This window comes from Antrostomus carolinensis, unplaced genomic scaffold, assembly GCF_000700745.2.
Source record: "Antrostomus carolinensis isolate BGI_N321 unplaced genomic scaffold, ASM70074v2 scaffold3546, whole genome shotgun sequence".
Lineage (NCBI taxonomy): Eukaryota > Metazoa > Chordata > Aves > Caprimulgiformes > Caprimulgidae > Antrostomus > Antrostomus carolinensis.
The window spans coordinates 12,822-27,197 of record NW_010319625.1 but is presented as its reverse complement, the minus strand read 5'-3'; the positions used below and the strand labels follow the sequence as shown (position 1 = coordinate 27,197).

Below are 14,376 nucleotides of genomic sequence, written 5' to 3'. Positions count from 1 at the left end.
ACCGCTTTTTAGATTCTGTTGGCTGTGTTGACTAGGTATCCACTTGCTTGGACAGCTGACTAAAAAATACATATACTCCTGCATTTAGATGATTCATCTTGGTGAACTGTAGAATAAGTTTTTAAAAACATCAGAAACACCTTGCATGCTGTGTGGAATTATGAAAACAACTGGGGATGTTCCCAAGTCAAATTATTGTAATTGTGTTATCACAGAAGCTCAGGCAGGTGTTTAAGCCTCTTGCAGGAGTCACGCTTCCGGCGCTCATTGTCTTGTTTGACGTCATCTCACACCACAAAGAACGTACATGATAAATTGTGCTGTAGTTAAAATACCTCGCATGCTTAAGAGTTTTTTTAGTCACTACCATCAAACAAAACATTCTGCTAATTTGTGGCATGAAATCCTCTGAGGCTCTGTATGGTCTTCTAACTGGGTGAGGTTAGGAGGGGGATGTCAGAGGAAGGAGTTCAGGGGTTTCCAGCTTCCCTCCAGAGTGGTGGCCATTATAAGCCCAGATATCTGTGGCATCCAGGGAACCTGTCACTGCCACACAGGGCGGCTTATCTGATGTAAGGAAACTGATATCTAAGTATTTCTAAATAAGAAAATTAACCAGGACAAGAGGGAAGAGCAGGCAATAACTCAGCACCACTACTCATTCCGTTAACTAGAGAGTTTGATGTTTATGTTCAAAAATCTAGACAGCTAAGGCTTAATAATTCAATTTCTCAGCTTTAGATCTCACATACTATTCCTTTTTGATTAATATTAACAAAATTATTTATTAAAAAATGAATATTAAACAATAAAGACAGTATAAGAGACTGTTGGCTGGAAACAGGAATCCTTACCTACATGCTCATAATTCTTCCTTTCAGCAGTAGAGGTACTCTGGGACTCAGGGAAATAAGCTGGTACTTTAATTAGTGTTCAATTCTCTCTATATATGTAAGTGCATGTGTCTACACTGGGGTCTGTCTGTAGAACGTTTCTGTGGCTGAGTTGGTTTGCAGAAGAGAGTTGAAGGAACACCAACAGGGAAAATTCTGCAGCATCCCAAATTAAGAGGCAAGCTGTGAGTCTCTGCGGATTTTAAAGGCAGAACTCTAGATAACTAATACATTTAATTAGCATAAAAGCTGAGAAATGCAGCATTCTGCCAATAGGTTTTCCACTCAGCAAGTTTTGCTAAGTGACTATATTAGTAATTGCTATTGATTCTTGACAATAAGTCAATTACTGTTTATTGACTTGCATTCAGAATAGACCTCTGACAACTCATGGAGTAGACTTATTGCTATTTTTAAAGAGGACCATATCTTCATTTTTGTAGCAACTTGATAGAGCCACATAGCAAATCTAAGACTACATTTCCCTATATCAGCATCTTTTCTAGGAATATATAGAGAGATTAATTTTTATGCCAGTGTATGAATTCCCAGCTGCAGAACTCTGAGCAAGGTTTTTCACAGCTGGTGTGTAAAGCTCTTCAACCTCAAAAACGACCAAGAGAGATATATCCAAAACCACTCAACCTTCAGTAAGGTGCCCCTCTCTTCAGAAGCTTTCCCTTACCTATACCTCACACCACACTCTGCAATCCCTGGTCTCTTCTTCAGCCCTCTTAGTGCCCCTCTGGATATCTCCTCTGCAGGGTAATGATGTCCTTTTTCTTCCTGTTACCCTCAAGTTCATCTATCTTGCCAACAATGTCTTTTTTTCTTGCTACTAGCTCTCCAAAATGTAGCTGTTCAGCTGGCTGAAAAATCAGCTGTGCTTACTAAAAGTCCAAACTGTGAACTCATGGGCCAGACATTCAGAGCTCAGCATCAGACCATCAGATCAGTTTGTTTTTCTGACACTGTTAAAAAATTGATACCTTCTGTGTCATTATTTTTCTTGCAGTGTTTTTTTAAATAATTCATTAAGACTTTTACAACTCCAGTTCCATCACACATCATTTAATGTTGAATGATAACAACTACAGAGAAAGATGAGATTTTAAGCAGTGTTTGTTTTTACTAAGAACTAAAAAAGTGTGAGGGTTGAATAAAGCCAGAGAAAAATAAGGTTTGAATCTCAAATATTTTGTAATCTCAAAATGCTTACAATCTAAACTAAACCTGACAGCAGAGTAAAGACAGAAAGAGGGCCCACAGTTTTATCTTAAGAAACTCATATTTATCTTTTAAAGTACCTGTGCTCATAATTAAGCCCCCAAACCTTAAAAAAAAAAAAAAAAAGTGTGAAATGTGCAATAAGAGTATCACTGAAATAAACAGTGAGACTATAATATGATTAGACACAGAATGGTAACCGTGGAAAGAAAAAAAATAAGAGAAACTCCAGTCTTGTGCTATTTTTATCGTTAGACTAGAAGGCAACTCCTTTGCATTCAGGACAGCACCAAAGTTTCATGCGTATAACGAGATGAACAGATAAATAACTGAATAAACCACTGCACAGAGGTTATTTCTCATTCTTGTTAGTCTAACTGTAAAGATTGTTTTGATCATCATTATAAAGAATGAGCAAATTGACCAGAATCTAATTTAATAAATTTTGGTTCATTAAAAGTATATCACCTAGTAAGTGCTGTTCCCACCTTGCAATGTCCCAGTTTGGCACTACATTTTAAGGTCTTGCCCTGTGGACAGCAGTTCTGCATGTGCAAGAGCAGCACAACTGCTGAATCGCAGGTTTGCCTCGTATCCTCTGCTGCAAGGAAGTGCAATTATCCTCACTGGGTCAGTAGGAAATTCCCCCAGGGATAAATGAAGCTGTACATATACATGTTGGGATGAATGGAGGCTCATCAGTAGGACTGTCATACAGCATCAAAGCTTTGAGCTGCTGTACTTTCTCCTCTGTAAAACCCGTCCAGGGGAGTTGGGACAGGAGTTCACAGAGGATACAGAAATGTTTGAAAGTAACCTTGAGGGAATGCCCTGAGAAGCTCCCAAAAAAAGGATATCAAGAATAAACACAAGAGGAAAAAGGCAAGAAAGCAACTTCAGCAGAACAAAACTCATGGCAATCTGTATCTTATTTACAGTCCCTGCCCACCAGATGATTTGTTTTGAAAGATTAAACTCTGTCAGATGATCAGTGTTACAACTCCCACTCTTTCTCATCCCTCCATGTATCTGCTAAATCAAAAATTGTACAGAGCAGACTACATGTCACCTGAAATATCAAAGCTGTACCAAAAGCTGCTGAATGCATTTCCAAAGCACGAAGAAAACTTAAATTGCAATATCCTTTAATGAAACACCTTCTACCACACCATGGGCAAACTACTCAGTTCCTGAGATATAGATGACTACTGCAATAGTGAGGAAATAATGTAAATGTGCTTTTTCTTCTTAAGTCTTTGTTATTTTGCCATATATTAAAACAAAACTGACACTGTAAAGAAATCTGAAAGGGAATGATAAAATACATGTTTCAATGCTTGACTACCCTTTCAGTGAAGAAGATTTTCCTAGTATCCAGTCTAAACCTCCCCTGGTGCAACTTGAGGCCAACTTGAGAAGAGACTGACTCCCACCTCTCTACAACTTCCTTTCAGGTATTTATAGAGAATGATAAGGTCTCCCCTCAGCCTCCTCTTCTCCAGACTAAACAACCCCAGTTCCCTCAGCCGCTCCTTGTAAGACTTGTTCTCCAGACCCTTCAACACCTTCATTTCCTTTCTCTGGACACACTCCAGCACCTCAATGTCTTTCCTGTAGTGAGAGGCCCAAAACTGAACACAGTACTCGAGGTGAGACCTCACCAGTGCTGAGTACAGGGGGGCAATCGCTTTCCTAGTCCTGCTGGCCACACTATTTGGCCTTCTTGTATGTGTCAAGTGTGTGTCAGGACCTGCGGATGTTGGTTGATAGCTGGCTGAATATGAGCCAGCAGTGTGCTCAGGTGGCCAAGAAGGGCAACATCATCCTGGCTTGTATCAGAAATAGCGTGGCCAGCAGGAGTAGGGAAGTGATTATTACAGTATCAACATCCTATTAATATGGTGGTCTTTGCTAGCATGCATGAGTTGGGAGCAGATGCCTACACTAAAATAACGCTTTGAAGCAACATCAAGTAATTTGTAATGGATTTCTGTGGAAGAAAGATGTCTCTGATAACACACTGCATTGGCCACAAAGAAACTAGCAATATACTAAAGCAGAAAACTGGCATAAAGCAGATCAGACTTGTGGTTGGAGACCTGAGATAATCTTGAATTTATCTGCTTCAATTCTGTCAGCATCTTCTACTTGAGTGTCTGAATCTATGAAAATGATTCATGACCAAAATTTTAATACTGAGGAATAGGAGAAGGAAGGAAACCATCTAATTTCATTATCCATCAATAGGGTGATAAATTGTGGAGACGAAGGACTTGTAGTATTTTAATACATATCATGTGCTCTGAAGACTGCTTGTGTAAGACTTCTCTTCCTTAATGGCAGGCTAATGTAAAGGAATTATTAAGAAAACCAGAAAAAGGGAGGGAAAAAGTAACACAGAGAGATAACAACAGCTTCTTTAGGCAGGGATACACTCTGCAGAAACTAGAAGCAATTTGTAGAAGTCATTATAACCCCAGAAGAAATGTAAGGACGGGACTTAAGAAAGCCCTTTAGAAGATAAACATAGATGAAAAAGCCAGACTAATGGCTCCTGCCACAGTGATTGGAAACTGGGAAATGCAGAGCACGGAACTGACAGTACAGTACATGGACTTTGTATGTTCTCTTTTAGTACACTCCACAGAAAAGAATGTGCCATCTCAAGTGAGATGCTGGCTATCACACTCACTGCTGCAGCAAACTCTGGGGCAAGAAAATTCCCTAGTAGCTTTTTGTTGCCCATTTTCAAATTTTTGTACTTCCTGCTGTGACAGAGAGTTTGAATTTACCTGAGTCTCAGTTACTCTACACTGTCTACTGTTCCTGTGTACTTAGCTGTGAACAGCATGAAGTGCTGATTCCCTCTGTGGTCTATATGGAAATGCTTTCTCTTGCTGCAAGAGAACCGTGTTTTCCAGTAGTGAGGAGTATGGAGCAAGTCAGACACATATAAGTCCACAATACCCTAGTGATGGTATTGTGATTTTAGAGTTTTAGAGTTTTAGGTTTTAGAAAAAAAAAAAATTCATGTTTATTTTATTGGATGCAGCTAAAGGATAAGAAGGTGAGAAAGCATTCAAGAAAAAACATTAAAACAGTGTGTAAAATTAGAATTCAGATAAAATTGTTTGAAATTCTAGTTGCATTATAGAAGAATTAATATGAATTAATATATAACTGTCTTCTAGATGCATAATGTACACTCCTCTATGTCTAGATCATATCTACGCTTGTCTGGGTGTCTGTTTTTAAACAGAGAAGCAAGCAATAAGAAAGCCAACTACAATCACAGAACTTACACTTTTAGTAAAGGAGCTGTATACATCACAAACACACACTTAGGATGGGGTCGATTTAGGTTATGTTTGGCCCTGGAAGTTTGTCACCTAATGAAAGATAGTTGGCCAAACTCAGGCTACAGTTCAGATCTTCCCTCTCCTAACGTTGGCAGGACAGGACACCTAAATTTTAAATGTAGGGCTTGTGAGATGGCTTTTACTTGGCTAAACAAAATATTTCACATGAGCACATTCTCACAAATTGGCAATAATGAGATGGAGGATGAATGAAGGGGCCAAGAGTCAATTTCATCTACTCACTTGAAAAGTGTAAGAAAACAAGCAATCCCCTGCTGACAGTAAGGAGGATCCCTCCTCAATAGGGTATCAAAAGAGTGAGGGTGTGGTGGGTGTCTTCTAGTATTTCACCTGAGTGATGAAGGGAGAGTGCACTATGTGCACAATAAAAGATTAATTATATCAGTGCCAGTGGCAGGACTGGAGCACGTAATGGAGCATCATGCATCTCTGAGTGTTCCCTGGGTCTCTTACCAAATACATGCAGTTTTACTTCCTTAGTAATCTAATCTCTGGATGTTGAAATCTCAGTGTGTTTCCAAACCAACTTCATTTATTTGCAGTAAGTCATCTGGTATATCAAATAACTTTTTCTTTTACTGTTGACAAACAGAAGTAAAATTGTTTGGTTCTTGTAGGAAAAGAACTCTGTTCAAAAGTTGAAAGGCTTGTTTCCTGCATATTCATATCCTGTGATACCTCACCCTTTTTTTAAGGACACAACTGAAATTTAGAAGTCTTTTGTGCCTAGATTTTGTTAATCACTTTCTTTTTGATCAGTGCTGGTTCATAAGCATTGCAGCAGGATTTCTGTGCTTTGTGGTTTACATGGTGTTTCTTTTTTAGGTGGCTTTGATATGTTTTCTAATTTACTTCTCTTACATAACTCATTGCTCAGTTCCTGCAATTTGTCCTTAGAAATAGTGTAGGCTTGCACTTTGTTTAAAGACCGTAATACAATGACATGGAAGAGACACTGGAAGACAAATTAAGAAAATTCAGTGGACAAGCCTCTTGACCTGTTATGATCTTTGGTAGTGCTTATGAATAGTAGTCACTTTTTTTTTTTTTTTTTCATTTCATCTACTTCAGACTGTGCTACATTTTCTTCTTCATCTGCACATACTTAACAGCAAGAAAAAACTACTAGTATGAGCTGAAATCCATAAGGAACTGTATCCTTTTAATATGTCCTGGTAAATCTCAGGTTGGCACTATTCTGCCTATGACATCTGTGAGAAACAACAAATGCCAAATTTTCCATTTTCAAATAATTTCCGAACCTATTTACTGCTTACATACAAAGTGGACAGTGTTATGAAGGGAACATTTCAAATTAGTTTTTTCTTTTGGTGTACCATGTCAAAAGTGAGACTGGGAAGACCCATTTTAAAGAAGAGTCTAATCATTTAGACATCTTATTTCAACAGACTGTTGGACATCTCGAAAGGCTCAATGGTAATGAACAAAGAGGAATCTCCTACACCATAGCCCAGCCTAGCAGTGCTGAACAAAGAAAATATCTTTGTTGTCTAGCTGGCAGAGGAAAATGTAATGCTCAATTTCTCACCATTTTCTGTTAACTTCCGCCCACTCTGTACTGCTGCTGTTCAGAGATGGAATAGCTCCTGGTGCTACTCTCTATTGGAAGCAGAACTTCCAGGAATGGAAAATAGTGGCCACACAGCACAGATCTGCCAAGCCAGACCAATTACAGTCATATTCTGCTTCAACCAAAAATTTATATGTAGGTTTATATATGTACACATATTCACAAAAACAATTTTGCATTAAAAAGCCCCACTAAAATAAAAAAGACCTGAGCATGCGGATCAAACAGCTAGTCCAGTATCCTAAAATTGTACTAGAAGATTATTGCAGTTTCCGTTCCAGACATTTGCCACATCCAGCCTCCTTCCTGAGCAGATGAAAACCGATGGAAGCAAACGATGATGAAAAGTTTTAAGGGCAATGCAGTTAACACTTGCCCCTTTACAAAGAGAAAATGTGATTTTATCAGCACGAGCATGTTACTTGGGCAGCAGCCACAGCACTGCAGGGCCAGCACTACTCTGAGCCAAGGCTTTAGCTGCAAGAACCTCCTGGGAGAGACAACACTGGAGATACTGCAGGAAGAACCAGCTGAATGAAAATGGGCAGCCTACTTCAGTGAGGAAGCAGGTGATTTTACTGAAATGTATAAACAGCAACATTTGTGAAAGAAGGAGATTGAGTTACCCATGGCTGAAATAGGTTTATTCAGTCTCTGATGGGAAACTTTTATCCAACATATTATTCACTGGTATTACACAAGCAATGCTGGAAAAATGTATTTAGTCATACCGTCTTGAAAATTGGTGTCAGCTAATGCAGAATGCTGGATTCGATCCAACATTTGAGAAAGAATGAGACCATGTGAATTGTCAGAAGCCTGGCTGTGTGTACTGGATCCACAGGTCTCTAATAGACACCACCCATCCAACTTTTAAAGGATTTTTTTTTTTTTTTTTTTTTTTAGGAAATGTAGATAAAATATTATTACAACAGGGCTGTGAGGAAATAAGGTCTTGTGATGTAGTCATTACCTGTGCCCAACAATTCAGAGAGATCTCAGTAATAAGTTAGCTGTTGTGTACGCTGAGTAAAAAAATTGTCCAGAGTATTCTTCAGATCACAGCTTGAAACTTACAGTTTTTCTTTTTAAAGTTTTTATAATTCTGTCTGAACATTTACGTAAATGCAAACGTTTACAATAGAACTGCAAATGAGACACAGAGTGCAGCTTTCCTTATTGTCCCACAGTAAAGAAATCCACTATTGCAGGATTGTTCGTAACAAATATGGATTTATATACATGGATGTGATTAATAAAAATGACAAGTTTCAAAAACACACCAGAACCGTAGTGGTTTTTACACTATTGATGGTTAAAGTTGTCCCTGCAGAAACAATACTTCTACTGCTGAAATGATTGCCACATTTAAAGTACACAGCACTAACCACATCAGCAAACACAGAGGAATTGCAAGACATTTCCAAGGGGAACTGGCATACCACTGATCTGGACAATTCTAATCCATTCATACATGCCTGATAATTCCAGTCCCCTTCATTACCACTTCCTTTTATAGCAGACTCCTGGGCTGCAGGTTAATCTTAAAAAAAAACAAACGGTCTGTCCTATTGCCGGATGCAATAGTAACAGAAACCTGAACACATTTCGTACACATCTGTAAATATTGAGGAGTTAAGTTCCTGACTCACACTTCATATATTCAGCTCTTTATAAAACTGCAATTTGAAAATCCACCTACCCAGTCAGATGAATCATTCAACTATTCTTTCTTTGCAGCACACACAAAATTTAGTAAGGGGCTCTCTCAATGACTCTGTGACTCACTAACCTGTTTTTTTATCTTTTGCTGCCAATGCATTCATTTAAAAGTGAAAGATCTAATACGGTTTTGTAGGTTAGCATGAATGCTGACTGGAAAGACTTGGTCACAATGATATTGCTGAGGTCTGCTACCACAATGTATAGACATCAACCAGCTCATCGGTTTAATCTCTGACAAAGACGGTGTGTTTGCAATGGTAAACTAATGGCTACACATCTCCTCACTGTGCATCACTGCTGGCTTGGCTCCTGATCCAATTTAAATCAGCATTGTGCTCTTGATGCCAGCCATACTACAGAGAATTATGGCCACTGAAGGCCCATCCCACAGAGTGCTGTTCCAGGTGGTGGCAAGGCAGAAGACAGAACGTGCTGGGACTCTCTGGGATAAAGAACATGTTCACTGGCATGTGGATCATTTGGGATTTTATGGTAATTGGTGGGAAGATGAGAGACGAAAACCTCATTGTGCCACTGTTCGGTGATTTGGGCAGTAAGTGGTGAAGTGGGAGAGCCACATTCAGATCTCAGGTCTGGCAGCTTCAAAATCTCTTCTATAGCACAGCGGAGTCCTCAACCAGATTCTTTGCATCCTAAACAATAATCCTAGCTAATCAGCTAGTGAGACACGCCACAGGCTAAGAAAGAGATATTTTGACATGTCTAATTTTGTGAAAACTTTCAATTTAGGGTGAAAGTAAAAACTAAACCCCAGAACATGCCTCCAAATGGAGCCAACAATGAGCTCCAAATTCCCACACCTTCCCCTGCCTTGGTGCAAATCAACAAGTGTTGAAGTCTGTGGTGTTACTCTATACTTCAACTGGTGCAGAAGAGAAAATTAAGTAAAATAAAATGCTTACTAGTAATGATTAAGTAATACAAAAGAGAACAAAGTGTCTTGCCCAGTTTCACAGCTGGACCATGGCAATGCAGACGCTGTCACAAAAAACTATTAACCACCATAATTACTTCAGTGCAGTCCTTCATTCTCCCAAGACATCTGCCACCTCTTACAGGCTTTTCTGTGAAACACTTTTAAGTCGCAAGCTTGTAGCAAAATACAAGTTTTGATTACAAACAGGGTTCTCTCATGAATGTTTTGACAGCCTATTTGCATAAAATGTCTGGTTTTTAAAATAAGGGTGAGAAAAATGCTCATCAATTTGTTTTTCACCAAGAACATTCCTTAAGGTGTAGAAACAAAGGTCAGATGAAATTCTGAGCTCCACTTCTAAAATATTCACTGAGAAAGAAAAATGCATTCAAAACACATGGAAATGTACTAAAATAATATCAGTGTGCTAAAGATACAAAATTTCAGAATTTGCTTGCAACTTTTGTTTTAATTGCAAGGAAAACAACTGTTGTAAACTTTACTTGAATTTTGTCTTGCACAGTTTCAGTAGTACAGAACACCCATCTACAACTGCACCTCAGACCAGCGAGATTCCATATGGACCGTCTCTCTTTGGAAAGCCAGATCATAATTTTATTGGTTTCTTTAACTGAAAATCATGAGGCAACTCTGATAGGTGGATGGGATGAAAACCCTCAATATATTTGGAGGAATTTATTTATACTGGTTGCTGGAGTATCTATGGCACAGCTCAGTTTAGTTTGGTCTCTGAAACTCACATCCAGCTTTAGTAGCACGCAAAACTAATTTTTTTTTTTTTGTTCAGACCACTATAAACTATGGAGGAATATCTTGAATTTAGCCTAAAAAGAATAAAATAGAGGCTCAAGCCCGTAATTTTATAATTTCACAGTTGTTGCGTAAATATAAAAAGAGAACTCATCCCACTGCTGCAGTTAAATTGTTTAAGGAAAACAAGCAGATCCTGATGCTTGACACCTCTTTTGACATCTATGCTATGATTGCCCACTGTAAGGCGGTAAAAAGAACAGATAGTTGTAATCTAAGAAATACAAAAAAGGATGCACCATTTATCACTGCTCCGATTTATTTTAACCATTTCTCTTATTTCCCCACCTCTCTTCCTCCTTTTGACCTTCATGCAGAATCTGCAATTGAACAAGTTATTCTTTATTCTCAGCCTTTGGTTTTGTGACCTTTCCTTGATGTTGTGTGAAGTTGTTGTACTGGATTACAACATTTTTGAGTTTAGGAACACTGGGGCACTGGGGAACTAAAAATAATTTAAAAGCTCTTATGGGTTCCATTTAGTGTTTAAATACCATAGTAAAAAACATGCAGCATAGTACGAGATAAAAACAAATAAAGGGTAGTGTGAGAAGGATATGGGGTTACTGAATTCCAAAGGACAGAAATAAAACACTTAAAAAAACCTTTTCAGAACCAAATTCCACCCTTGGTTAACAAGGAAAACTTTTCAGAAGTTTTGAATAGAGTCGTGTAATCAAGTATGTGACAAAACTCCTCTGGTCTGACAAAAAAAAAGCAGCCCATCCCTCAAATGAAATTCACTCACCTGTGAATTATATGATATCTCTGCAAATAATCCAGGGAAAGCGCCAGCTCACAAATGTACAGCTTAACAGTTCCTTCATTAAAGTGGACGTTCTGCTGCAAATGGTAACGCAGATCACCTCCAAGTAAGAGATCAACCACCATGAACATGTCTTCTTCATCTTGAAAGGAATACCTGAAAGAAAGAGTAACAGTTGAGATCTCAGAGCGGGTAACATGGCCACAGCTGTGCCCTGGGGTAGCTCTTTGTAAGCAGATCGGTTTCGTTGCAAGTCCATGATTTGCTCAAAAGGCATTCAATGATTTCTCACTGCAGAGGTTCAATCTTGCAACCAGACTTTGATTGTGATGGAACTCTCTGTGTATCCAAGGCAAGCAGAGCTTGAACTGCTGCTGTATTGTCTTGATTGTTTTAACTGTAAATTAATACCTGAATGTTGATAAAACAGCATTTAAAATACCTTTCATGTTTATGCATTTTTAAATAACCATATACTCATTCAGTTGACAAAATGGCTTACTAAATAGCAGCAATAAAATGGAAGGCCTTGAAACACACTTGGTATTCACACATATACAACCGTAGCTCAGTGCCTATTGGAAACTACCCTGTCAGGATTGATAACTGCTGTCCTGGGGATATTTTCCAGATTTGGTAAATATAAGCAATGTTATATTAGCTGAGTATTTTCTGCAGCTTGCAGTGAGGCTCCAAATTCAATAAGAAATAAAACTGTAATTTTACTACCTAACAATACATATTTTTTCAGTCTGCAACTTATATCTTCTAAAATGACAGAGTCTTCATGGTTACTGACTGAATTCTTCTGGACCCTTTCCCACAACTGCTTGTTGAATACTCTGAGGACCAAATTCTGATCTGATTTAAATCCTGTAAATCCAAAGGTGTAGCCAGCCAATGCAGAGTATATATATAGTGCTTAGGCAAGCAGGAATTTCCATATGTTTCTACTTACTTTGGCCAGACTGCCACTGCTCTGTTTACTTCTGATCTGAGTAAACTGTCAGAAACTCTCTGGTTTTCATTTCTGAATATAACTGTCCAAGATATAGTATTTTAGATTTCCCAAATGGGAATTGTGAATACCTTTTTTTCTAATATGAAGTCACCCTCCTCTTAGAAATTGTTTTAGAATTAATTTTGATGTGAAGTTATGTTTGCATATACCAGTTGTGGATATGAACTGCTGAGAGGTGATGCACAATAATACTGCCTCTTCCATCATCTTTTATCCCATGAGGTTTGTAATATATGTTGGCTGCAGATGTGATTACCATTCTCCTGAACTGTAAAATACAGGCTAAGGAAATGAAAAAGAGTGGGCTTCCAGAAAATCTGTGTCCATCCTCCCCCAAAAAGCAGAAAAGTCTATATTAGATTATTTTAATTGACAGTTACGTACAGTTACTTTCATTCCCAGGCTTGGACTTTCTGAAATGAGGCACTGCTTAGGGGTTGTCACAGATGGTTTATTTTGAATTTATATGCTTTCTATTCTTTCTGAACACAGTTCTGAGAAACAAGTGTCTCTAGGTACTGTGCTCTTCTGTTGCATTTCTGCATGCCTGCCAAATGCTGAGAAGGGAAAGCCATTTTATTTGCAATAAGCTTACTTCTCAATAAGTCAAATCTTTGAAACAAAATAGTAAAGTAGGTGGCACATGGTGTCTGCTCACCTACAGAGACTCAGAATTCCATAACATACACCATATAAAAAAGAAGGTTTCAATTATATTCAAATTACTCTGAATGTTGTGTATTACAGAGCCTGGAGTAATTGCAAAAGGAGAGCTTAAAAATGTACTTAAATATAAGACTTTTTTGTCTTTTTTGACACTGCTGTTATTTTAAATGAAGTAGTTGTAGCATTGAGCATATGTAATGACAGATGTTATTTTTTCCTTCAGTTACTGCTGGAGTAAAGCGTAGATATGTCTGGTTCCTTTTTATATTAAAAAAAATAAAAAAACCAAAACAAACAAGAACAGAATGAAAAGTTATTGATTGAAAACTCTACTTAAAACTTTAAGCAAAATATTGTGTCTAGTCTGGGACTAAAGAGCTCTCCTGGTGTCTAGAATCTTATGATTATATGTCAGCAAAAATGGTTCTGCTGCAATTTTGGTCTTGAGAAGAAAAATATCCTGAGTCATCTCTTTAGTGATTCAGCCACCATGAGGCAGAGGGTGAAGGCAGGGTAAAGAGTGGCTGCAGTGAACTTGCTTTTAAATTCATTTACTATTCTCATTGAATTTGATGAGAACTAATGACTGTGTTTCAAAGTGTATTCATGAATGTTTAGTCTGGATAAAAGCACCATCAGAACAATACAGAGAGAAATGTGAAATCTTGTCCACATTCAGGTGAATAACACTTGATGGAACTGAGTTTTCACTCCAAGCATGTATTTCTGCTGATGCACTCTGGTTTCCTGTGTTTGTGAGTGGGGGATGGGGGTCCTTTGTTGCAAGTTTTTGGTGCATCTGTGAATCATGAATAATTTAAAAGAGATATTAAAAAGTCAAACTGGAAAGAACTGGTACTCTACCCTGTTTCGTTATGTCAGGAAATAATACTCTGCATAGAAGAGTATGTCTACAGTCAAGCGTGGAGGGTTGCATGACATTTCTGCTTACATTGTATAATAATGTATGAGCAACTACACTAGGTCAGAGTAGACATCTATCTGGCTTGGAAGTTACCAGGGAGCAGACACTCAGGGAGGAGCAAAGAGTAATATGGAGATAGATAAAGCTTTCCTTCGTGACTTGGCCAACCTCCACCCATTCACTGCTCCAGGAATTTCTAGGACTCTGTTTGGCATCTTTTGGAACCCAGGTTGGGATGACAAGAGGTAGATTTTGTCCTGGGACTTGTCAGATCTGTTAGTGAATAATTGGTTTTCTGCTACCAAACCTTGCCTCTCAGGTAAATATATTAAGGCAAATCCCTACAAACAGAGCTATAAAGCTTTCAGAGATTAGCCCTAGAACAAAATATTTTGAACCCAAACAGACAAAAAA

At 38.3% G+C, this 14,376-nt stretch overlaps 1 protein-coding gene across 1 annotated transcript in view; it reads right to left on the bottom strand.

Annotated features, from left to right (window-relative positions):
* The window catches only part of LOC104525987 (serine/threonine-protein kinase 32B), a gene marked incomplete at both ends in the record, with an annotated part of 61,089 nt that extends 48,124 nt beyond the window's left edge, over positions 1–12,965 (bottom strand). The window contains 2 exons of the mRNA XM_010169296.2: positions 11,333–11,506; positions 12,923–12,965. Of these exons, the coding sequence (XP_010167598.2) occupies positions 11,333–11,506; positions 12,923–12,965 (217 nt within the window). The remainder of the gene's footprint in view (positions 1–11,332; positions 11,507–12,922) is intronic.
* Positions 12,966–14,376: the final 1,411 nt, after the last annotated feature.